This window comes from Mchenga conophoros, linkage group LG11 (assembly GCF_057382185.1).
Source record: "Mchenga conophoros isolate Kocher_MC1m ecotype Shallow Benthic linkage group LG11, M_conophoros_male_GT1.1, whole genome shotgun sequence".
NCBI lineage: Eukaryota > Metazoa > Chordata > Actinopteri > Cichliformes > Cichlidae > Mchenga > Mchenga conophoros.
This window is the reverse complement of record NC_140536.1, coordinates 40,072,452-40,099,303: the sequence shown is the minus strand read 5'-3', so window position 1 is coordinate 40,099,303 and position 26,852 is coordinate 40,072,452. Positions and strand designations below refer to the sequence as shown.

The window sequence follows — 26,852 nt, the reverse complement described above, 5'->3', positions numbered from 1 at the left end:
AGCCTTTTCTGGCCAGGTTTTGTGCTGGCCTTTACAGCTGTGCATCTCATCTCTTTTCCACACTTCCACAGAGGATGCATCCTTGATTGTAGCTCTTCTCATCACTTTGTTCTCCAGATGCATTTTAAGATTTGAGATGTCTTTCAAAGATGGCGTCCTAAGCTCGATGTCTGCAGGAAGTCAGTTCTGATTTTTCTTCTGTTTCCTTATGTATTATGTCCCATCTTACACAAATTTTGTTCGGGCACTTAATCAGTGTGTGATTTCTGTTTCTGAACTGTTGTGCAAAATTCTTCACAGCAAAAAGCAAAAGGGGGTCAGATTAAAACACGAGGTAAAGACAGTACAAGACAGAGAGGAAAATTAAGATGCCTGGCCATTACAAACCTCTCCAACTTAAAAGGTCAGTAGAAAGCTTCCACTGATTGTGCTGAAAATAAAATATATTGGGCTCCCTATCTCTGCTTGAAGTGGGAAATGTAAACAAGTACAAACACTTGAATCTTTTTCACGCATATTTTGCTGCCTGAACTTTCCTAAATGTTATCCCAACAGGAGTGCATGTGAGAATGAAAATATTAGCGGGTCTTTAACCTTTCTAATACAAAGCCTGTGTGATGATGGATGTGACAGTAGATCAGCTGATATACTGTTGCATTCGCAGTCTGGGTCCACAGTGGTGGTCTCTGCCTTTTGAGAACGCTCTCTTTTCATACAGATGCTGATGGTCATTAATGGCGGCACCAATAATCTCACAGTTTGGCAGTCCAATCCTGATTCAGCAAGTTAATCATAATGATACATTTACAGAGTACATTTGTCCTGTTAACAGTGCTTCCTGTTTGCTTCCAGTGAACCTGAATGCTCCATCTGGTCACATTTTACTACATGCTTTTTTCTGACCCAGAAACATAACTGTACAGAAACAAGCAATAAATAAAATAAAACCCCTACAGTAGGCAAAGGCAGCTTCAGAAGACTATATACTAAAAGTAAAAAGAAAATGGAAGATTTGAATACAGGGTTAGCTTGCTTCTGACTGCTTGCACTACAAACTGAGCCTTCAGCACAGAGCATGGCTTTTTCCCCAACTTTACCTGCTGAGACCTGCAGGCTTTCTGCATCTACAAATTTTAATGACTATCAGCAAATGTTTCGATTGCCGAGCTGTGTAAAAAGCTGGTCCTTACAACAAACAGCCTAACAATGAATTAGGGGCTTGAAAGTTTAAAATTTACCTGGCTGAACATGTGCAGGCTGACACAATCCTCACTGATAGAGTGGTGAGCTGGGAAGCAGCTCAGACAGCGATGCACTTCAGAGAGTCCTCCAAAAACCCCTAATCGAATGACCATGGATTTTTGTGTAGTTGGGAGTGGAAGGTCCAATTAATTATGCATGACAGCGGCTTGACGGCCATTTGATTTTGTAACGTGCGCCCCCTCTGAGCCGCCGATCCAATCAGGTTAGGACGCACCACCACACACACACTTTCTCCTCTACCTCCACACAGCTCCGGGGTGAGGCTGAGACTCCCCTTATCAGTGGGAGAGATTTCTTTAAGAGGGTGTTTGGGGCCTTGTAGGACATTTCATCATCATAATAAGTCCTTGTTATGCAGCCGGCTCACTCCTGTTTCCCTGCTATCAGGCCTCGTTGTCTTCGGAGAGGCAGCAGTTGGGCTGGACACCTGCCACAGCGGGGGGAGAAGAGATAGACTGAGTTCATTAGGTGAACACGGAGGAGATGGAGAGGAGAGATGGAGTGTGACACCTGTGAGGATGATATGGGGATGCAGTGCTTTCAGTAAAAGTGCCTTGACTGAGCACATGCTGTAAACGTGGTACAGTGTGTTTAGGCCAGGTGTTACTTTGGATGTATCCATATATGTCACACAGTGAAAAACACCTACGTTTGCTTTGCTGCTCCAGTAACAGAGAGACCGTAAATAACTAATTGCTGTGAATTCTCTGTAAATTTATCCTCAAGTTAAGTCACACGTTTTTGTAGGCTGTTGCAAACACATCCAAAAAACAACAAAGCTTGACTCAAAATGCTTTCCAGTTATGGAAGGTGGATTAACAATATATAAAAAACAGGTTGTGCAAGTTGATTTAAAAAATGGACAAGATGTAAATATGACAAAACTGATCTAGTTTAGTCATATTTATAGTTTTAACTTCATATAGTGTTTCTGTCAGTTTCACAGCAAACCTAGCCCAACAACAGTGGGATTTTTTAGCTTTACTCCATAAACTGAATATCTTAAGCTAGTTTTTAAGAGGAACTGTGGGTGCATTTTACAGTATTTTATCACATCGTCTCAATTTCAATTTCTCTTATTCAATTTGGATAGTAAGGTCAGAATTTGACATAAACAACATGGAAGCATGAATCCAACCTACCTTATGATGGTGTCATGGTGTGTGGGGTATTTTGGGTTTCTCAGAACCAATGAACACGATTTACACCACAGCATCTGAGTGTTGTTGCTGATGACGTTCATCCTTTTATGGCAGTGTTCCTCTAGACCTCTGGTGGATGCTTCTAACAGGATAATGTCACAAGGCTCAGATCATCATGAACATGACAGTAAGGTCACTCTACTCAAATGGCCTCCACAGTCTCCAGATCTCAGTCCAATAGAGCACCTTTGAGATGTGGTGGAAAGGGAGATTCACATCATGGAAGTGTAGTAACTGTTTGATGTTATCATGTCAATATCTATCAAAAGAATCTCTCATGAATTTTTTAAGCAGCATGTTGAATCTTGCCACAAAGACATTAAGGCAACTCTAAAGGAAAAAGGGGTTCCAACCCTGTAACAGCAATCGTACCTAATAAAGCATCTGGTGAGTATATATTACATTTGAAACTTCAGACTTTAGCCTCAGGCAGTTGACAGAGGTAACTTTATATTTAGAGCCAATCAATATTACACCAATACTTATGCCATATCAGCCATCATTATACAAAAATAAATAAAAAATTATACAGTCATTATTTATGAACGTTTCGCTAGTTTATGGTCAGACACTTCTTGATGCCGCCCTGCCTTTAGCTAATGTTGCCTGCTGTGCTTGTAAGACCACTAAAATTGTTTTTTTTTCTACATTTCATGTAAAGCATATCTGTCGATACTAATATACAGTATATGTGTGGTAGGCTAGCATATATGGGTTTCATTGTAATTATATTACATGTTAAGTGGATTTCTTTGGGTGTGTCCATTAATGCAAGTAAAACTTCTGTTTGTGTCTTTTGGCCAGTGTAATTGTGCTGCTGTCGACTGTCAGAAGCACTGTGCATACAGGATATGTTGTGATTTACGTGATTATCTTGTGATTCAATTGGTTCCCAACATAAGTGCATCTACATCAGGAAAAAATCCCTTTGTTTTTGCATATGCTTAGAGCTCAAATTTGATATTTACTCTGAGTTTCACTGTACTGATCAAGGAGTGTCCCATACTGAGTATAATTCAATTTTCCTTTAATTTAACCAAATAGAAGTCTGCCTGAGATTAAAACCTTTTTCAAGACAGACCCAACCAAGAACACAGGACAAAGTCATTATTACAATTCGGCAACTTTACAATAGATTGACCATATATGACAGAATTTTTTTTAAAATATTTTTCTGTTGCAGGGGTTGATGTTCAAAGAAAACATGATTATGTTAAGTAATGAGTTTAGTGGAGTAATAAGTAAAGTTTTTTCTACTATTGGTTTTGTAAAGGAGACCAGGGATCTCTTATATGGTCATCTTGGGTACACAGCTCTGAATGTGAGAACAGAAGCCCCGCCCACCTGCTGTTCAGAACTTCTGTTCAGGAGGCGCAGGCAATGGGAAGCTCCCCAAGGAATAGGGAAGCGAGATGACTTATTAGCTTAATATCTATCCCTTTTTTTGAGACTTTGAGATATTTTGTCTCCCATTTTGTCTTTACTTCTGCCTGATTTTAAATTCCTTGGTTTAATGCTGAATTCCACATATCTGTTTTCTTAACCGAGTTTTGGGGTGATGGAGCCTATCCCAGATCACACAGGGCTAAAGTCATTGTACACCCTGGAGATGTACACAGGCAACCACATCCTCTCACATTCACACCTACAGTCAGCAGTCAGTTTAGAGCCATCAGTCTCTTCTCATGGATTTATTTGCACAAGGTTAACATTCTTTGTGTAAATGTGAGATAGAGGTGGATGGATTGAGCCAGATATCGACAGTATCGATACCAACGCTGATATTGATATTGGACGGTACTAGCATAATATACGGTGGCCCTGAGAGACCAAACGGACTGCAACGGAAATAGGAAAAAACAACAAAAGAAGTGTTTCTGGGGAGACAATAACCCGACGGACCAGTTGCAGGAACTGAAAAAATGGTAGGTGTGTTTTATCATGATTCATATAATACTGATGACAGAGTTTTAGACTAATAGTTAGGCTAACACACTTACCTCTCATCTTTTGTTTTCTCACAAAACCGATAGATCCTCCACTTCTGTTAAGTGTCTCCCTGCGCAATTCTTAGCATATTTTGGTTCCTGCAACTGGTCCGTCGGTATTGTCTCCCCAGAAACACTTCCCTTGTGCTTTTGGAAATCTGTTTTTTCCTATTTCCGTTGTGTTTTGTGTGCTTTTGTATCATTTTTCTTGCTGGTGTTTTCTTAAGTTGCAGTCCGTTTGGCCTTTCAGGGCCACCGTAATAATAGGATCAAAACTATCCTCTAAGTTCAGTATATAGCCCAGTGAATTTTTTGGATCCATTATTAGCTTTGTTTAGAAATGAAAAAAGTACCTCAAACATGTTCCAAATGTGCAAATTGATGAGAATTAATCTCAAAAGGCAAAACAGACTGCTCTCTTCATAAGCTGCCTTTATAAGTGAGAAGTACAGGCAATACTGCCCCTGTATTTACTTGGTATCAGATCAATACTGAAGTTTGCAGTATTGCACAACACTAATGAGTTTCAATACATACATTTTTAATATAAATTTTATATAAATAATTTATATATATTTTTTTTTTTCTAATCCAATTTATTTGTACTTGTTTGTGTTTTTCTTTCAAGTTCACCCAATTTCTGGCTATCGTGTATCATTTTGATGTAAATGTGAACAGTTGTGTGGTGGGGTGTTGTTTGTGGCTGAGCTGCAGACGAAGGGTGGAGCAGGGGGTTCAGGGGCAGTGCTAGGGGAGGCTGGATGTCACAGCTGACCTTCTTCAATTCCATCATGTCTCTCCTATTTTAGTAGCATGCTGGGGCCCGAGGAAGAGAAGGAGTAGCAGCAACAGCTGCAGGCAAGCAACGCTGAGCTGGCGGTGAGGAGCTGAAAAGCACCGTAAGTAAAGCAGACTGTAAATAAAGTGCACCGCCATCACACTGCCCAGTGCTGGGTCAGGTTAAAACAGTTAAAAGGGAGTAAGTTATAAGCTGACTGTCATTTTGAGAGCTGCATTTTATGATACAGAACTTGGTTTGGGTTTGTGAGCCACGTATTTCACGAATGCCAAATCTACACAACAGGGGGTGCTGTATTAGCAAAAGATGAAATGGCTGCTTGTGACATTACCGTGTTGCATGTAGTAACAAGCAGTGCTGGTCAAGTTACTTGAAAAATAGTAATTAGTTACTAATTACTGATTACTTCTCCAAGAAAGTAATCCAGTTACTTCACTGATTACTTATTTTCAAAAGTAATTAGTTACAGCAATAGACCTTTCAGCCCAATTTCTGCACAATCCATCATATAAAATTGAATCAAATTATTTTCAAAAGTAATTAGTTACTTTATTACTTCTATTTATTATGCATAATACAATTGAATCAAATGCTTTAAAAATTGCTTTATGAGTTTTAATCTTTTAACTTTATGCACATTGCATCAAGCAAAAATTAAATTATATGTTACTGTCTTTGTCTTGAAGAAATGTATTTAACATTTAAACCTATTTTCTGTTTATTCCACCATATAAAATAAAATAATGGTTTGTTTGAATTCACTCTTTCAAATAGATGCAAGTAAAACACAGCAAAAAGTAAATAAAATCAAAGACTCAGCGTCAGTAAGTCCTGTCTCTCTTAAATCTACTGTCACCTGTTTAGCAGGAGTGGGGCCGGTGGAGGTTTGCCTGGTGCTGCAGTGGTCATGTCAGTGGGGGGATCTGGGAGTTTCTCTGTGAATTTCACATTCCTTTGGCAGCGTGCTAGGTTGTTACGTCTGTTGCTGCCATAGACATTATACGCTCGTACGTCATTGTCATGAGACACTCTCACAAGAAAAATCATGGTTTAATAACACAGTAATGCAGCGTGCTTACGGGAAAGTAACAGTAATCTAATTATTTTTTTTGCAATAGTAATCCCTTACTTTACTAGTTATCTGAAAAAAGTAATTGGATTACAGTAACGTGTTACTATTAACATGTTACTGCCCATCTCTGGTAACAAGTGGGAATTATCACTGCTCTGCTCTTTACTGTTGATGCTTTTCGTTTTCTCAGTTCGTGTTCCAAAATAATTTGAATCTGCTTTCAGGGAAAGCACCTCCTTCACTGAAAAGAAGCTGGTGGAGACCAAAACAGAGCTAAAATGGGGGCAATTATGACTTATGCGCATAACAGTTAATAATTCTACTAATGGATGTCTAAATGATAACTAAAATCATTTTTTTATATATTCTTTTTTACCCTCTAGTGAAGAACAATAAAATGACCTATCTATAAGAAGTAGGTCTTTTTATTGTTCTTTATATAGTCAAATCATATTCAAAGCAATGCTACGCTTCAAAGTCACAATCGCCCATGTAAACATAGCTGTCGGGGTAATGTAATGGTATAAAATCCCTCTGAAATGTGGCGAAGCATACGGAAGAAGTCAGGTACTGTACTTACTTTTCTCATCTCGTAATGGCATTACTAAAACTAATATATCAGAAGAAATCTGGAAACCACTGCAGCAGCGTCAATGTCAGACTACATTTGGGAAACCTTTTGGCAAAATCATCTGCTCTTGAGTAGAAATCCAAGCGTTTGTGGGCAGGAAGTGAAATTAGACTGTACTTTGTCTGTCGTATCTGTCTGTCCTCGGACAACTTTGCTTTCAAGGTGTATTTCCTCTAAAACAATTTTCCATTGTTTGCCAACAGGTTTCACATTTCACCACAAACTCTCCCGTGTGTTTGTGTCCTTTGTCCTGCCTGAAGCACTTTGCGGCCTGTTTGTTAAAAGCACTTTATCGCTAAATTTGACTTGGCACGTCTTGGCAGGAGAGATTGCAGCTGATGAGACTCCTGACCTGCAGATAAAGCATCCATTAAGTGTCTTGTCTGGAGCAATTCAGTACTCTTAACCTATTAGCATATTGTTAGCCATTTGTGAGATGGTGCAGCCGTGGATACGCGCTGCTGTGCTGCAGCCAGTCACCACACCATAAAGAACCACCTCTCACTCTGCTGCTAAATGTCGTCTCCGACATTGTAATGCTCGCCGACTGTCCTCTGCCAGATGATTCAAATGACCGCTAAAAGCCCGAGGAAGGCAAAAAAGGGGTCCAAAATGCAAAATTGATGGAAATGACATTAGATTCAGCTCATGCTCCTCACTGTGTAAATTATGCCCCAAAATGGACTCTCTGGCCCGACTGTTAGCTCCAATTTGTTGGGCCATACCTCATGGTGGCTTGTCTTGCCCTTCCCTTCTCCCTTTAATCCAATCAAAGCCACGCTGGATGTTATTTATTTGTTTATTTATTTATTTTCAAAGGATGTAACCGATTCTTATCAAGGCAGAAATAGGGCCTTCTTCCTGGTGAAACAGTGACTAACGTCCAGCCATCGATCTGTCAGTTCGTCTGCGGTGGCGGGTGATGCGTCTGGTGATAGAAGACTTTTTCTGCTTGTGTTTTTATGTGCGAGTGTGCAACAGAGTCATCAGTGCACACATTGTTTTCTTTTTTTTAATGTTCTAGATTGCATTAAAAGATGTCGATTTTGAGATTATTTCATTTCTCACTTGTTTATTTTAATGTATTCTAGAAATGACTTTTTTTTACACATTCAGGCATTTACCTCAAGCACTGCCATAAAGATTGTCTCCTTAAAAAAACATAAATGCATGAAGTTGCAATTCTTTGATTTAAACTGACCTTCAAAGCACATCACCTCACAGGTGTTGCAAAAGTCGATTCACTACAATAAGCTAATTGAACGACTTCTTGAGTGGATGATTGTGTTCTTGTCTGTGGCAACCTTAACCTCCTCTTAACTGTTTAAAATGAAATTTGATATTGATGTTGGTACCAATATCGGCTTTGTTGGCTGATATTTACATCAGATATTTCTTCGTTGCTAGTGGTGAAGTGTTTAAACATAGTGTGATGAAGAAGATATATATATTTTAAAGCATTTAGATGTTTTAATAGATAATAATTCAAATTTAAAAACTAAAATTTCTTGGCTTCAGGTATCTGCATCATTTATTTTAACGTTTAGAATAAGTATGAACATCCGTTGCAACGTATTATCTTTAGATCAGCTGTTAATTAGGTCACAGTTTTGGTAAAACCTTAAATCATTTTCTCAAGATATTTTAAATACATGGTTACCCAATTCCTGCATAATATTTCTATTAACAATAATGGAAACAAAAATTCCACCCTTATGTCAGTTTTCAGTGTGTCTTATCAGGAAAAGGACACGTGGACATTTATTTAACAATGGTAGTAATTTCCTTGTTTTGTTCATGATGGCTAACTGTCATAGTCGCCTTGGACACTTGTTGAAAGTCCAATCAAGTCCAAATGCAGTGAAAGAAGCTCCAGAATGGCATAAAGCACACATTTTGATGCTTTTTCTTTTTATGTTTGTTGTTTGTATTTATTATGAATTTAAAAGGCTAATTTCATGGAAGTAAAACATCACAAGTAGGAATAAACTCTGCTGCAGGCAGTCTGAAGGATTTTAAGTTCGTACTAAATTAGAGATGGGCAGCAACGCTAATTCGATTACTTTTTTCAGTAATGAGTAAAGTAAGGGATTACTACTGCAAAAAAAGTAATTAGATTACTGTAACTTTCCCGTAAGCACACTGCATTACTGCGTTTCAAAACCGTAATTTTGTTTGTGTCTCATGACAATGACGTAGGAGCGTGCAAAGTCTGTGGCAGCAACAGACGTGCAGATTAACAATGGATAATATGGAGTGCGGGAGAGAGTACGACCATCCAGCATCTAAAGCGTGGACGTACTGACATTCCTTTGAGTTTGATTCCTTAAAAAGTGAGAAAAACATTAGCGTCCGCTGTACACCCTGCATGGGAAGAAAACTTCTTTCTACAGCGAAAAATTAAACTTAAAATCTGAGCAAGCACCTAGCACGCTGCCAAAGGAATGTGAACTTCACAGAGAAACCCCCAGATCCCCCCACTGACATGACCACTGCAGCACCGGGCAAACCTCCACCGGCCCCACTCCTGCTAAACAGGTGACAGTAGGTTTAGGAGAGACAGGACTTACTGACGCTGAGTCTTTGATTTTATTTACTTTTTTCTGTGTTTTACTTGCATCTATTTGAAAGAGTGAATGCAAACAAACCATTATTTTATTTTATATGGTGGAATAAGCAGAAAATAGGTTTAAATGTTAAATACATTTCTTCAAGACAAAGACAGTAACATATAATTTAATTTTTGCTTGATGCAATGTGCATAAAGTTAAAAGATTAAAACTCATAAAGCAATTTTTAAAGCATTTGATTCAATTGTATTATGCATAATAAATAGAAGTAATAAAGTAACTAATTACTTTTGAAAATAATTTGATTCAATTTTATATGATGGATTGTGCAGAAATTGGGCTGAAAGGTCTATTGCTGTAACTAATTACTTTTGAAAATAAGTAATCAGTGAAGTAACTGGATTACTTTCTTGGAGAAGTAATCAGTAATTAGTAACTGTTTTCAAGTAACTTGACCAACACTGGTCCTGATTATAGTTTGTATCATCTTAATTGTGCTCCATGTTTTTTCTTACCCTCTGCACCCAGATAAAGTTTTTATGTACTGCTATGTCCTGGTTTTTATCAGGGTTTCATTGCCATGCTTATGAAAAGCAGGAAATACGGTAGTTTTTAAACATAGCTGAGATATGTATACCAGTGCAGTGACCACTTTCATTTGTTTCCTAGTAATCAATATATATATATAAATAAATAAACATACTGAATTATTCGAAATAAATTACACTTTTCTTTTTTAAAGAGATGATATAGTGTGGTTTTTTTTTTTAGCTCCTGCTTAGATCATTTACATCACACATTTTTTTCTATACTCTGCAGTCGGAGCAGGGCAGCAGTGGCCTGATGTTACACCACTGAATTAAAAAATCCCGCCCCCATTGTAAATATCGACTTCCCTTCCACTGCAATTTTGTGGAGGTCAGTTGAAGAAGCACAGATGTAAAGACTTGAATAAATGGCAGCTGAGTTTCACGTAGCTGCTTCAGATTCACTCCGGTTAACCTGTGGCATCAGTTCCTGCTATCACCTGTGAACCGCTCCATGCTCCAAACTGTAACATAGGTATGGTTTCATTTTACAATGAACACAATTTATAAACCTAAAATCAACCTAATGGCTTATAGTTTGGTATTAGTTTGCCCAGTGTCACAGTAAAGTAAAGAGTTCTGTATTGAACTGAAATTGATTACCTTTCCAGTATTTAGAGATAAACCACAACACTAATAGAATGTAGTTAAATGCTGTGTTGTAACTCACAGCCTTAGTTTGAAAATGTTAAAATTCTCATCATTTGCATAACCAAAACCACAAAGCTCTTTGGTATTATCTGGACTTGTGGTGTTCTTGATTAGTGCAGCTGTCAAAGTGCATGAAGCTTCAAAGTTTCAGAGAGCAAAAAAACATACCATCAGCATTAAGTGAGGCTTGGATGCAGACTGACCACTAGGTGGTGATGCAGGATGTGCTGAAGCAGCTTAAATCCTGATGATGCTTCATTTGTTTTGTTTTTTTTATACTGAACTTTTGTTTTTGCTTTTATATTTACTCTATTTCAGCATTACACAAACCTTTCTAAATACCTGATTATAATCTATTTTTTCAAGAAAAGACAAAACATAAATATTTCATTCCATTACTGAGTATCTGTGATTTTGATCAAGCAGATGTAAATGAAAAAACATCAATAAAAGGCGCTCAGTGTCTGGGTGGTGATATATATATATTTCTCATGGTTTACAAATAACTTTTTTTTTAGTTTTTTTTTTAGATGCGGCATAGTACATTACACGTTATTTCCATACAGCAGAATAAAATAAATATATTGCACTTAAAAATCATCAAAACACAATCTCACTGGGTGTATTTGGATTATGGCATTAAAAACAAAACAATTTCAAAAACAAATCATTTTCAGTGGTGAATTGCGATTCAGAGGTGTTAAACATTTACATCAACATGGAAATCACCATTCAGTAAACAACAGAAAAGGACTTTGATTTCCACAACACGTACATTTCCCCGTCTTGCTCACTACACAGCTGAGATAAAATCAAGTACTGCCAACTCTTACACCCATGTTCTGCTGCGTTAGGCTACATGTGATGTTAATATATGGTATGAGTCAAACTGGGACATTTACAGTGTTTGTTTAACCAACTCATGTTGCTCTTTCAGCTTAATTTCAATCTTTTCTCTGTGCTGATCGCTGTGCAACTGCAGAGAAGTGTTAAAGGGACACCTTTAATCAAAATACACAAAATAAACCAAACAAAAAAACTCCATCCATACCGCACATTTTATCAGTAGTGATGGGATTATTCTTTTTATTTTTTGAGTTCATCTTTAAAATGAAAGTCTGTACCACAGCACAGGTTGAACTAATCGAACTGTTAAGGTAAATCGTTTCACTTTTTGAGTACAAACTAATTGGATTTTTCTGGCATAAAGGCTCAGATTACATTGATGTCAGTCTGCATATTGGCCTGGATGATTTATCATCAACTGCAGTTTTTAGGACTCAGTTATAGACCACAGATACTGGCTAAAATGACTTTGTTGTGTGTCATCAGAGCTTTTAAAATAAATGACTGTAACCGAGTGTGTGAGCCAACTTCCTCATTTCTGCATGCTTTAAATGAGACCCAAGAGCCAATATTTCCAGCTGTGTCTTGTCACCACATACACACATTCAGCCTCTGTAACACCCAATGAAGACAGACCACCAAAAGGCTGAAAGCAAGGAGGAGTCGGGGTTTATATTTCTACTGTACATTTCACGCTGTTTTATGTGCCTTTTGATATAAAACAGACTACAGTGAATGAGTCGTAATTCAGCCCATTAGAGGCCAGTCAGAGTAGATTTATAAGGGCCACTCAACCACTTTCACTAACCTAAGCAAATTAATATACAGCTATATAAAAAAGGTGTCATTGAAGTGATTTTAGTTAGAGTCCAGTCACTATACAAAGATAGTGAAATTCATCAGTCTGTGTGAAATCATTCTTAAACCGAACGACTTTCGTCAAACCAAGCGTACTTTCTCAACTCCACAGAGATGAGCAAGCGGCGTGTTGGATCGTTGGTTTCAGATGTCAAGGACAAGTTACTGAGCTACACTGTATGCTGAAGTAAAGTTGATCAGGTATTTAAAAAATTAAATGCTGAAGAACTCGACGTTATGACACTTCTATCACAGATAAACGTGGTGATTACGAGGCCATGATAGCTTTGGGTTATCTACACCTCTGTCTAGAAAGTTTGCTGTTGGTCCGTGGTGGGACTTGTGTTAAATTCAAAGATGAATCTTAGATTAAAGGTCTGCATGTGTTTACCATGGACGTGTTATAAGAACTGGAATAAATTGAAGTGCCAAAAACTGCAGTTCCCTAAATGGCCACTTGAGGCTTGTTGCTAAAGTGAGTCAGTGCTGACCCAGGTTAAAATGCCCAACTTTACAGGAGAATTAAACAGGTTTACAGCCTGTGACAAAAACTGGTTTTGGCCTCTGTAGCTAATTTCCCCTTTCATGACAACTGTGGTGCAAGTGAACTGTTATGTAACTCAACAATTTAGACTGTACTTTGTCTTGAAGTTACACATAATTAAAAGTGACTCCTCTGAATGACACTTGAGTGCCATTTTTTTTAGGAATACTAAAATATGAGGAAAATTGCCTAAAAATGCCAAAAATATCTTCTTGCTAGGAACCTTACCAAATCACCTCTAGATCACTGATTAAACACTATTTAAACAAACAGCAATCATATTAACCTTGAGTTTCAGGTGTCTATAGAGATTTAAACGGGCACCAAGAAAAAAAAAAATCAGCAGTAGTAGCATGGTATCCAGCTCTTTCGATACATCTGTGGTTTGAGCAACTTTGCTGCTTCCATTAACTGGTCCTTTAAACAAAGCAAAAAGCACCTTTTCATTTTTTTTTTTTGGCTCATATTTTTCCATATAAAGTGTGTATGTCTACTGCGGTCAGCATGCGTCCTATTATTTGTTTAACTCCACAGTGACAATTTTCCTATGAGTAAATGTAGCACGTTTGCCTTTGTACAATGCATTTTAACATGTTTTTTGACATTATTTTCGAAACACTGTGGGAGAAACAGTGTTAAGTTCTAACTTTCAACTGTACATATGGCTGGTTTTCTCCAAAACAGAGGAAACCTGAGATGGCTGCTCCGGCTTGATGACATGCTGAAATGTTCACAGACTGAGCCTCGGTGTCCATCCGGTGGAGTTGTGAGTCATTTTGGAGAACCACAGAATTGCCTGCCATCTTTAGAGCCGGTCGAGCCCCTGCTACCATTAGTGCCTGTTTAAGGGAAGACAGGGTTTTCTACTTGTTTCTTTAAATAAGTCAAAGATCCACTTTCTGTTCAAGAAGGGCCAAGATCAAACATACTCCTGTTATCACCTTGCATTAGATTTTTTTAGTTTGTATTGAGGTCACAAGTGTTTGTACAGTGTCTTTTAAGCATTCGTAGAAACCACAGGATCTGCTGGTGTTTCCGCAGGTCCAAAGGATGGCGCCACAGTCCTTTTTTGATTGGCTGTCAGTACACCTCATCCTCTTTATGTCATGACCGTCACCTCACTTACTGTAGGTGAACTATTTACAAAGACCGAAGGGAAAGATACAAACTGGATGAGGAGTGAGGAAAGAGCTTGATGCTCCGAAACACGGGTGAGTGTCAGAGCGAGGTTCATCCATCTCCTCCCCAAGATAGAGTCATACAAATGGTGTCATCACAGTGGAGGAATGGCGGAGTCCCTGGATGGCAGCATAGGGGCCCTGCTGGAAGTAGTGGTGGTAGCGTGGCATGTGGAAGGAGGGGAAAGAGGGGCCGCTGCCCTGCATGGTTCCAGCCAGAGCGGTGGGTGTCAGCGGCATGCCCAGTCGGCTGTAAGGGGGCAGGGAGCCCTGGATGGGGTGGGGCAGGGAAGCGGTGCCGGTGCCCATGGCCGATAGGGACTGTGGGTGTTGAAAACCTGAGAAACCTGAAGTCGTGGTGACCCAGGAACTCAGGGAGAGGTTATCTGAGGCGGTGAACGCTGAGCCTACAAGAGACAGATGAATGTCAGTTCAGTTGGGATACAAATAGATTTCAGAAAAAGGCTCACATAAATGTAATAAAACTGGATTTAAACCAACTTTAAATTCCTGTCATGGTCTCTGGGATTTTTGTACTACATCTGCTGTATTAGTTTGTTTTGCCATCTTTCTAGTTTCCCTGATCTACTTTATTCTCCTGCATCTTTCATTATGTAAAGTGTTTGTCTTCATGTCTCAGTATTAGTTATTTATACTGTGATACTTCCTGCTTTGTTTTAAAGGTGAGTTTCTTGTTCTAGTTTTATTTTCTGCCTTTTTTGTTACTTAGCTGCTTGTTTTTTGGATTCCTGCTTTGTGTAGACATTGCAGTCTTATTCTTTTCAGTTATTTTTGGATGTTGCATCAGCTAAAATGAAGTCCTCTCTCCTGACTCTATGACGTTATAAAGCTCCAAACACCCCCCCAAACAAACAGGTTTACATTTAGTAGAAAACTCAGATATTGGTCTTCATCTCAATACTATATCAAAATATCATATTTGTCATATATTGTGTATATGACAAATAGCCTCTATATTATTTTTATTATGCATTTTGTAGTTCTTAGTTGCTAATATACTTTCCAAGTATTTGTTCATTAGTAGCTGTTAAAGTGTTTTCTTCCCACATACACTCACCAGGTCATGTTCGGTTATCAGTGGCACTGTAATTATCCCTCAAATATTAGTACACCTATATTTTTTTAAATGGTAAACTTCCTTAACTTAAATTGTAACTGCAGAAAATGATGAAGAGAATGATGAGTTTCTATTTTATATGGAAGATGGAAAAAAAAGGAAATGAAAGAAATCTACTAAATATAATGCTTTCTCAGGATCTGTGGTGTCTGCATTTATGAGTGTTTACCTCTGGTGTGTGAGGCGTGTCCATCCTCGCTCAGGTTCTCCTCGTCACCCGCGTAGGTTCGGATTGGCGACCGGGCGTATGAGTGCTTGTGGATCAGATTCTCAACACTTTCCCTACAGCAAAAGCCGAAGAGAGAGCCCCAAAATAAATCTCTTTTTGTCATTTTAAATATTTTAAAAGACATTTTTTATTTGATGAGATGCAGACTTAACAAAAAAGAAACTATGTCACTTTTTTTTGTAAAACATAATTTCTAGAATATTTGATTAGGAGCTTAATAAAATAGTTGCAGAATAGTTTTGTTGAATCGTTTTGATAGAAACTTCAATTATCCATTAATGTCTGACAACATAAAACAGATACAACATCAAGAGCAGAATAAATTTTTTTTTAAATGAGTTGGGTTTTTCACCTATAATCTAATGTGATAATGTTCAGGGGTTAGTGACACTGAAACTGACAGGTCACAGATTTATTTTTAATACCAGTGCAATTTTCTAGTATCTGCCTTTTGGTCCATTCTTTGTTTCTGTGCAGTAACAGGATCTTTCCTCTTTACGTGATGTTTTTTTGGCAGCATGTCTAAGTGTGAATTTCCCTTTTGTGTATTTTAACGTTTGTGTTGACTGTGCATGTAGATTTTGGTTTGTGTGTGCGTCTTCTGTGTGTGTTTACGATCCAACAAAGTGCATTAGCTCATTTGAGTCTTGTCAGACAGCACTTCTCAAACACAGTGACACAAATTGTTGCGGGGGGGCGGGGGTAGTGAGTGTTCACGAGTGCGTGTGCATGGCTGGGTGGACAGGCAAGTGGTCTGCATCACGAGAGCCATGCGTTCACATTAGCAGCCCCCCTCCTTGCAGCCCCTTTGCCTCCAATTAGGTTAGGAAAGTGCAATATCTGTCAGCAGAGGAGTACAAATGTGTGTGTTTTTATCAGCGTCGGGCCCCTCCGGCAGAGGGGCCACCGTGAACTCCCACAATACGCAGCATCAGGCGGGAGGCAAACAAGGAGGGGAAGAGGCGGGGCATGCTGGTTTCAATCAGTCATTGCAGCCAATTGAATTACAGTGTGTTTTAGTGCAGTGGCCGACTCCAGACTAATGTGATTTCTGCAGCTCCCTAAGATCAATTGATCTGGTCTAATTCACAGCCCTCAAAAAAGAGAAAGACAGAGGAGAAGAAGGAGGGAGGAGTGTTTGTCTGGCTGTTTTTCGACAGTCTCTGTTTGGAATATTTGATTGAAGGAAATGGGCAGATGGTCTGATTTTGTCAGCTGATTTTGGCCGTAGTGCCGGAATCGGGAATTACGAGAAGTGTGTGTTTTGGCAGCGTTCATTAAAAAAATCCTTTGGAGGGGTGATTTATAACTCTACGTGTGTGTGTGTGTGTGTATATATATAAAGGACAGACAAACTATTCTTGTTCATGCAGAATATAGAGAGATGAAAATAGAACATATAACAAAAGGAAAAGCAAGATAAAAGGACTGGGGGGCACAAGTGATGGGGGAAAGAAACGAGGATGATAGCTGGGAGTTTCAGTGTTTAAAATTTGTTTAAGATAAGACAGACAGAAATGAAGAACAAAGAAGCTAAAGAGGGAGGACAGAAAGGGAAGACTGAAAGAAAAAAGAAATACAAGGGAAGGATGATCAAGAAGGTAAGCAAAGAGAATGTGAACTAATAAATAAAAATAGAGATGAGGAAGAAGAAGGATACAACTGATACACAGACTAGAAAAAAAAACTGGAAAAGAAAAAGTAAAATGAAAATTTTAAAGAAAAGGGGACAATGAAAAAGGATTGAGGGGAATCAAAAAAGGGAAAATAAAGAAAAGTACCGAGACCAAGTAAAAGAAAAAAGACAAAACTGGGGAGAAATATATAAACTATTTTTAAAAAATGGATGAATGAAAATTGAAGCAAAGACAGGGAATAAAAAGTAAAAGGGTTGTATGAAGACACAAGAAAACAAGAATAAAAGATGTGAAAGCAAGAACAGAAAGAATGACAGAGTACAGTATGTGGAGCATGGATTATCTGTTCTCCACTGACACAAACAGAGGGAAATAAACACTCCAGCTTCTGTATTTACTAATGAGCAGCAACCCCGGCTATCTAACACTCCCCCCTAATCGTGTATCTTATCCGTAGCGGTGGGGAGAGAGGTAAACAAACAGTGCAGGACCCAGAATCCCATGTACCTCTCCATGTCCGTCAGCCGCGAGGAGTCCCGGAAACCTTTGGCGAACGGGTTGCTGTCAATCTTCAGTTTGGTTATCTGGGAAAACACAGGAGCAGGAGAGTGAAACGAGTCAGTCAGGTCAGGTTTGACACCTCATTTTATTGTTTGGTTTTTTTTGAGTCAACATGTCTCTTCACGCTGGTTCTCTGCAGCTACCACATCCACAGAAGCCCAAAGCATAGCCAGGTTTTAAAGCTATTTATATTTTTTAATGTCTGTATGCATGTCTCCTCTTTGTGCTACAAAAGAAGCAGTAAATAAAGGGACACACAGGAAAAGCAGCACAATTTCTCAGCTCTTATTTCATTGACACTTTTACAATTAAATTGATTAAATTCTAAATGACCAGATTTATTTATTTCCACCAGCACAGCACCAAAAGGTTTGCAGGTCACAAAATTTTAATCAATTATTTTAGTTTTATTGGGGAAAACTGTGAGAATTTCACAACTAATTAAAAATCATAAGAAACGTGATTTTCTTATAGAAATTCTGTTCTGGATGAACTTCACCTACTTACAAGGTGCACAAAGAAGGGGATAAAGACAGCAGACAAGCTATTCAGCACTTTCATTATGCAGAACAACTTTGTTATTTGATTTACACATTCAGGTTAGCGTCATGGGGTTTATTACAGATGAAATTTTAAACTGAATAGGTATAGAAACAACAAACTGTATACATGTCCAACACATACACCCACCAATGAGGCACTAACAAAGATGAGCTTTAATTACGGTATATGGTGTCAATCAAATAACAAAGTTGTTCGCTATATTGTACTGTATATATTATTTACACTATACTGTCTTAAAGGCAGAAGTGGATGCACGCTTGAGCTTTTACCTGGTATCTCTCGATCTTCGTTAGGTCTAAAGTGCACTTTTAATCTCAACCTTTACCCTTTCCAAGGATGAGAAGTCCTTAAATTGCTCAGGCAGCACAACTCGCTGTGCTGATAAGGCCCATGTGATACAATCAAAGGCTCCAGATTGACTCTTAAATGGAGTTTGTGGCAATCTTTATAATTTAAAAATTTCATGGGAACCAGCAGCAGATTTTTGGCAGAGTCCTTAAGCCTGCAGGAGTCAACAATCACTCACCAGCTGGTTCTGGTAGGCTGTGACAGCTGTGAAGACAGTCTCAATGAAGACGAAGGTGCGGAACTCCTCAGATTTGAGATTGAGCAGCGAGGCAGTGTGGTCCTTCTTTTTTATGATGTGGACCCGTGGCTGGTATTTGTGCATGGAGTTGAGGATGATCTGCAGAGGACAAGAAGAGCAAGAATTAGTTTACAGTGACATGTAGATGATGAAGATGATGATGATGATGATGATGATGTGAAAGCTCACTGGAGTCAGAGTGCATCAAGATCAAGTTCAGATATATTCTATTCGATTATGTATTCCATCTCTGCACCACAAAGCACTATTATTGTCCATTAAAACATACCAGGGAGTCATACTGTCGCAGTGACTATTCATTGTGTGAACACACAAACTTCAGTTTACTTTTACCCAATCCAATTCACACCCTTTTGCCGCTGGATATACTCGGCAATCCACAAGCGTTCTATTAATGTGCAGCATAAAATAGTTCCCAAACATTTCATCAAAGTTACAAATATAAAAACCAAATTACACTGACATTTGTGACTCATTTTAAAAGATTTCCACAAAGATGATCCACAAAATGAGAATTGACAAATGTATTTGAGAAAAGATTCATTTGCATGGAGGATAATTTTGCCATTAAAACCATAAAGAAAAAAAAAATCATTTTAAGCATTTAGTATAAATTTGAAAGGCTATGAACACGGGGTGTGTAAAGCTAAATAAAGTGAATTTGTATACAAATGCTGAGTCTTTCTAATCTAGCCCCTCCCTGTCATACTGTGGTTTATGTTTTATATATGTAATTTTTTATATGTATATTACATTTGGTTATGATATATTTTCTCTTTTCTTGCTTCTCTTTATTTCCTTACTATGAATTGTAGTTTTGGAAAATAAAATAAATGAAGTATAAAAAGTATAATGCAATATGAAAACACTGCTTCACAGTAACTGGCTCAAGTATTCATTGTCAGAAAAAAAGGTTCAAGAAGCCCAGAGATGAAAAATTCATTTATACCTGAAAGTGATGTCTTCAAATTGGAAAACGTAATTTTCTGCTACAGGTAATCAAAATTTTATGCCGAATATTTTTTATTTTATAGAATATTATGCACATAACTTCAGTCTTTAAGAGTACAAAGTTATATTTCTGCACCACTTTTTGTTGTTGTTGTTGTTGTTGGTGGTGGTGGGTGTGTGTTCATGTGTATATGTGGGCAATTATTCTGTTTATAAAGTTAAAAATTAATGTTTAAATCGCTTTCTAAATTCTAAATATATAATGTCATTATATTTTTGTGATATTTTAGTAAATTTCATGTCTTTACCGTTGCTGCTGACCTTTCAAATGATCAGACTTAAGCTGCAGTGTTACAGAAATAATGGCGGATGAGTATATAATGGGAATTTGTGTGCATTCAGTTTATATGATAGCATGAGAAGAATTATTGGGGTAAGAAGCGATATTACTGTTATTTTTTATTTTATTTAAAATAGTCTTGCAATGTATTATTTTGTATATATTATACGTTGTTAAACGCATGATATGTATTTATATGTATACACTGCATTATTTTTACTGCTGCATTCCACTGTTACTCGGCAGAAGAAAGAATCTGGCAAAACTAAAATAAATAAAAGGAGTGTAGAGCATTTTTAATTTTATGTGCTCATCACATTGTATATTTGTTTTGGAGACATCCACCTCAATAGATTCAATTCAGGTGCTATTTTTGGACTGAGAAAGTGCACACACCCTTTAAACTAATAATTGCCGCGTTTCCCAGACTGTGCCCTTCTGTTGACTTATTAATGGATGACAGTTATTATTATTATTTTTTCGGCACTGTTCTGGTCTCTGCTTGTCCTTGCCATGATGATGTCAGTGAAGGGAGGATTAAAAGAACAATTTGCTTTAAGTCGTATATTTCGCCTGAAATGAAGCTAGCTTAACTCATTTTCACGGGGTTTCGAAACACTAAAGCCTCCATGATGCTAGATAAATACTTGACGTGTTGTTTCGAGGCAAAAAGATGTGAAGAAAGAAGAAAAATCAGGTGCTCACATGTCCGTGTTGGTCCAGTTCGTTGTTCGTCAGCTTCACTTTCTCAAAGGAAACCATTTGCTTCATCAGCTGCTCGCCGGTGAATGGAGAGTCTGGGTGGACGTACAACCTGCGGGGAAAAAGAACAGCACCTCTAATTGGCTGAAAGGCGTTCGTTTCCTATCCAATCAACGTTCAGCAAACTGGCAAATTAAGAATCGCTTAGCGACTAACCAATTAATTGGAATTACAATAAATACTGTGATGTAATAATAATAATAAGAATTATAAGAATTTGTATTTATAATTATGAGGTTAAGTAGGCCTACTTTAACACGCCCTGTTTATAAATTCACAACAGCCGCTTGGTGTGAGATCGAATTAGCTACGCTACATGTAAAACTACCACAAAAAGTAATTAATGCCAAACAGCATTACACCTTTGTCAGAATGTTTTTTTTACTCAGTATTATTATATGTTGTGTTTATTTTATTTTGTAAGATTTAATAATTCCTAATAGGCTAACTATAGAAAAGTCGTTAATAAGCACATATCAATGCATTTTTTAATTGAACAGCATTTAAGTGAAGACTACAATCTTCATATGGGCTCTAAAATCCAGGTTCTTGAAATAAATGGCTAGCTATGTAAATAAATAAATAAGAATGAATAGTTACTGAAAAGAGGCCTCCAAATGATCTCTTTCTTGAATCAAATCAATATAAGTCTGCTCTCCACTTTTTTATAAGTTGTTTATATTTAGTTAAAGGTAAGACAAAATGTAACTGATTGTCAGGTTACATAAACAACAGCCTACCAGAAGAGAGTCAGCGGTGTCCATATTTTCATAAAGAATAAAGTTTGATATTGCAACTGAAATAAATCAGGTATAAAATATTCATAAGTGCCAGAAAAGAGCAGAATTATTAGCGAATTGTTCTCAGGTTTTTCGAATATCCACCCATTCTTCCAACGTAATTACGGTCATTTCATCTAACTTGGAAAGTCGTTCAAAATATTGAAAATGTCTTTGGAACATTTTCATATTCAAATTCAAGTCTACACAGAGGATTTTTAAAAAAAGGGTATACATATTTTAAAAAGAGAGAGAGGGAGTTTAGGTCTGCCTACCTGGCGGGGAGAGGGGGGTCGGCCTTGCCGGCTACCAGCCAGGAGGAGCGGTGGTAAGCGTATCGGTATCGCTTGTTGTCCACTGGGACAATGTCCATCAGCACGATGTACTTGGAGTCCTGGTCCACCCCGGAGAAAGAGACTCGAATGGTTGGAAACATCCTCCTAATGGTGTTTTGTTAGAGCAGAAAGAAATAATTGCTGAGTTAGAACACTGGTCTTTCTAAATGTAGCGCTTGCTAAAAAGATAATAAAAATAAATAAAGTAAATGCACAGTTAACTTTTTTTTCGGATATTCACAAACAGTTTGTGTTTTCAAGCCATACTCAGTGCAGGAATACAGCTCTGAGTAGTGAATTATTAATTTGCATTTGCTGGGTTTGACGCTACGCCTCACCAATGTCCGTAAATGTGTTAAATGCAGTTCAAGTTTCACGAATTCGTTCACAGGTCCTTAACATTGCCTCACGTTTCCCTTAAAACTACACCTATATATATATATATATATATATATATATATATATATATATATATATATATATATATATATATATATATAATTATTATTATTAATTTTGTGAATAAGGTTCACATCGACCAGCTGCAGTGTCTGCCTTTATGTTAAAGTAACCTGCGGTGTGTTTTTCAGGTGGCTCTTGGGTCAGTGAAACATTAGATCACGGTGTAAATGTCCTTTCACAGCACCTGCGGGAAGTCATCAGATGTCTGCAGCTTCCTGTTTAGATCGCTGCTCTATCTAAAGAAAAGTCAGACAGAGCTGCAGAAGAGCTTTATCCTAATTTTATTTTTTCAACTTTCAAAAGGCTCACAAAGAAGTTCCAAACAAAAACGAACCATAATTCATTTCTCTATTTGTATTTCTCACAATATCGTCTTTTATTTTTCTCTCACCCGTCTTTTTTTCTGATATATTTATAGCCTATTTATGGGACAATAAATAGGTTACATCAAAATATGAAAATAAAATTAGCGGTAGTTTACCTTCCAGATTTGGTGATGATCATCTCAGTACCGAGCTCGTGAAATTTGTCCCACAGCTCTTTGGTCTCAAGGCTGCACGAGATCTTCGCCATCTCCTCGCTTGGGATGCCTGGATTGGTGGGGATGAGCGGCTCCGTGCACACGGCGGGCGCGCTGAAGTCCCCATGCCCGTCCAGGGAGGACAGGTCAGCCAGGGACTGCTGGTTGCAGGAGGACTTCTCCACGAATTGCTCTGTTTTATTTAATTAAGGTGGATTTGTGGAGAAACAGGGATGATTATTCTCATTTGATTTTGATGTCATCAGGAACAACTGCAAGATTTTGTCTTAAACAGGGAAAGCAAGTATGTAACCACAGTCTGCTAAAATATCCTGCTATGCTGTTGTGTTGCAGCATAATAAATGTAATAAATCTTTTTATTATAATACCTCATTTCTACTAGAGCGGCTTCTATCATGGATAAGGTCAAATAAAATAAACACACATATCAGCTCTGTAGAACACGTCTGTCGTTAATGAGAAGAAGCACAATTTACATTCTTACAGAAAATCTGAAAATTAAAGTGTAATACTTGTCTGACATGCCCGCTTTAAAAAAAATAAAAAGATATTTTGGAGAAGCAGCTCGTCTTTTGATTCGATTGGCAAAACAAAATATAAAGAATTAAAAAAGAAAATGCTCTTTAAAATACAGGGAAATTAAATGTTGGAACAATGAATGCGCAGGGTCAATTTAGAGCCTTTTTATTTGCAATCATTTAAATATTAAAAACTCTTTCATTGAACACATTACTTTTTGATTAACGTATATAATAAATTGCATGGATGTTTACTGTCACTCTATGTATCCTCGTGAATTTCCTTTTACATTTTACAGACTAGAACCTCACCTCACTGCTATCACAGTTCATCTTTATTTAATTTGTTTCTTCAGCATTTTCCTTTTATTATAACGCATTGTTATTTGTAAAATAGTGACTGATTTGTTTTACGGTTCCACATTTTTGAGGTTATAAACGCCATTCGTTGATAAACTCGCTTTTATTATTGGATGTTTAACTGCAATTCGAAGTAATTCGAAAGTGTAACCCCAAAACTAAACTCACGTTGAGCCTGTTTAAGTTTTCTGATTTAATTCTTCAATTCTTCTCTTACCCAGAGGCTTGATGGTGTTCTCCTCCGCCTCCTTGTCCTTATTGGGCTTCCCGCTGGACATCAGGGCTGCTATGGAGAAAGCATTTGCCCGGGATGAGAGCTGCGGTTTCGGGGATGAAGTATACTCCATGTTGGTGAAGAGACTGGAACAGAATATTCCCCTTTGAATAAGGAAAAAAAAATCCCCAGAAAGGCTTAACTCCGCCTGCTTCCAACTGCCAGCGACGTAAAGAAAAATGTGCAGGGAAATACGCAAAGTTTCTCCTCGATTTCGGCCTTTCTGCGCAAATACTCAGCTTTAAAACTTGTCACTTCGGAAACGCTTGTCACTGCCGAGTTGAGAGTCTTGCTGGATGCATGGTGAGAGAAGGCGGAGGAGGGCTGACTCCACAGACTTGTGCGCGTCCTGCAGTGCCAGATCTGAGGCCGGCTGCTCTATGGGACGCTTCACTCCGGCTCACCCTCCCCTTATAATTCCAGTCTGTCCTCCAATCGCTGCCTCTTTCTCCACGTCACAGTCCCACTGTCCCACAGGCACCCTGCTACCAGGCAGCCAATTAAATACCCTGACAGGGTTTCCTTTTCATGCCAAAGACCCCAGAAAGAGTGTGGTTGGAGAGGGCTGATGTGAGATTTTTATGACTGTCTGTACTCGGGTGATGACAGAAGGAAACGACAAACATATGGTTCGGAAAATGTAATTCTTTGCTGTCATTGCACAACACAAAGGAAAGAAATAAACAGAGAAATGTACTTTATATTTGGAGCCCTCTCAAGGACCCCCACCAGACCACATGTTGGGAACCACAAACCCAAAATGTCAACAACAGAGATTTTCCAGGAGATGTTTGCCCAAGATGGAGCTATTTGATAATTAATAGCAGAAGTGAGATGATGAGGAAAGCTTAACATACACAATATCTGCTCCTGTCACAATTATGAATTGATATGAAAGAAACACTGAAGCATTTTAGTCACATTTTTTAAAGTGGTTAAAACCTTTTTGGGTCACTCTTTCTTTTGGGTACTAACCATCCTTTTGAGATGACTGGGTGTTCCATATACTAACCCCTTCCTGCAGTGCTGCCTGGTGTGTGAACACACTCACTCACAATTCATTTATAGATGAAACTATCTATTCATGCCAGAAGTTATCATTTTTTGAGTTATATAGTTGTTCTGTAATTTAAAAAAAAAATCTTCCACAATGATTTCATTGTCTTACAGCTGACCCCAGCCTCACTTCAAGCTCAATAATTGTGGCTCTGTGTTGTTTAATGGGAATAACAGCTAGCACATCCAGCAACTAAAGAATGCTAAATATGGCCCCAAACTACAACTGGACAAGTTAGTGAGGTTTAAATATATATAAAAAACAAAAGCGTAAAATTACGTTGTTATTGCTGTTAAAGTTGAAACAATGAGATTATTATGATTTATAAAAGGAGTCAACGTGAACATGAATGAGAAATTTAATTTTAGGTGGAAATTAGCCCAAATTTAAAAATGTATTAAGTCCAATTTATTTTAAGTCTTTTTTATTTACTTGATTAGCAAATAATATCTTTGGCTGACTGCAGTGTAATACCCTTTAACCTTTCCAAATCCAGACAAAGTCCTCTGAACTGAACTCCAGTTTAACCAGGCGCACCAGTCCATGGGTTTCTGCCATCATTTTTGGTACTTCTGCTTTTCTGACACTGGCATAATGCCCAAGTCTTAATCCTAATTCTAACCTGAATTAAGAATGAACCCACCATCAGCCCTCTGAGGGTGCTTTACAAAATGGAACAACCAAAATGTCCACACTTTCCAAAGGTCTAAAACTTACACCACTGGTCTGCACAAAGATAGCCTTAAGCACACACACACAGGGACCTTACTGAGTGCTGGAGTTAATCCATTCTATGACACACACCAGTAATCACCTAATCTTGAACACACACAGTTTTCACGTGACAACAGGAAATTCACATTATTTTTAAGAGGCCCACCAGCAGGTCTACAAGTCCAGCCTGTAGTCTATACTGCAGGTCTGCCAGGCTCAGATCCCCTACTGTTATCATCTTATTACTGTCCTTAGTCACTCATTCAATCTTATATCAAAGAAGAAAGCTTTCAAGACAGATTAAATAAATCTTTTTTCTTTTATTTCCCTTGCTTTTAACTTGATAGGGACTGAATCCGGTCTAGACGTCACCTAATGGAGAGTGTTTATCAAGACAATTTCTTTTTTTTCTTCCTGGATACACAACATCTGCACTGCTTGATTCACTAGCAACCAATCACAGAGACCACTGGAAGCCACAGCTGAGCTCGGAAAACTGAGATTTCGAAGAGCACCTGAAAGCATCGTATTTCTGAAGCGTTGACTACTTTTTTTTCTTCTAAAGCTGTATCTCTTTCTCTCCTCTCTCAGTGTGTGTGCGAGTGTGTGTCCTCAATGTCACTCTCTCTTCTCTCTCAAAGATGGAGGCTTACATAAACACTGAGCCAGAGCTCTGCCGGGCAGCTAAACCCATTAGGAGACTCCTGAATGCAAATCCGCTGCTGCAGATATTTAATAAGAGACCTGCGCTGGCAAATTAGATTACCTTGCAATTGCTAGTGGATAATGTGCTAAAAGCTTTCCCACTTAAGCGTTACTCCTTACTGAATATTA

The 26,852-nt window shown here is 38.1% G+C and overlaps 1 protein-coding gene and 2 long non-coding RNA genes across 4 annotated transcripts; 1 reads left to right on the top strand and 2 right to left on the bottom strand.

Moving 5' to 3' along the window:
* Positions 1-1,244: 1,244 nt before the first annotated feature.
* Positions 1,245-4,629, bottom strand: LOC146565111 (uncharacterized). The gene is made up of 3 exons (XR_014894505.1): positions 4,466-4,629; positions 2,406-2,651; positions 1,245-1,690 (listed from the first exon to the last, which is right to left on the bottom strand). It is a non-coding gene; the product is annotated as an uncharacterized LOC146565111 (long non-coding RNA).
* Positions 3,854-13,992, top strand: LOC146565110 (uncharacterized). The gene is made up of 3 exons (XR_014894504.1): positions 3,854-4,390; positions 5,263-5,352; positions 13,696-13,992. It is a non-coding gene; the product is annotated as an uncharacterized LOC146565110 (long non-coding RNA).
* Positions 13,993-14,127: 135 nt separating this feature from the next.
* Positions 14,128-24,644, bottom strand: tbx20 (T-box transcription factor 20). 2 transcript variants are annotated; one of them, XM_085293031.1, is made up of 8 exons: positions 24,191-24,644; positions 23,036-23,267; positions 22,033-22,197; positions 20,922-21,030; positions 18,845-19,003; positions 17,701-17,777; positions 15,497-15,609; positions 14,128-14,596 (listed from the first exon to the last, which is right to left on the bottom strand). In XM_085293031.1, the coding sequence occupies exons 1-8, from the start codon at positions 24,318-24,320 to the stop codon at positions 14,268-14,270; spliced, it is 1,314 nt and encodes a 437-aa protein (XP_085149157.1). In that variant the 5' UTR covers positions 24,321-24,644; the 3' UTR covers positions 14,128-14,267. The 2 variants fall into 2 exon arrangements, with proteins under 2 accessions (XP_085149157.1, XP_085149156.1); XM_085293030.1 differs by having other exon boundaries at positions 15,497-15,613; positions 17,702-17,777.
* Positions 24,645-26,852: the final 2,208 nt, after the last annotated feature.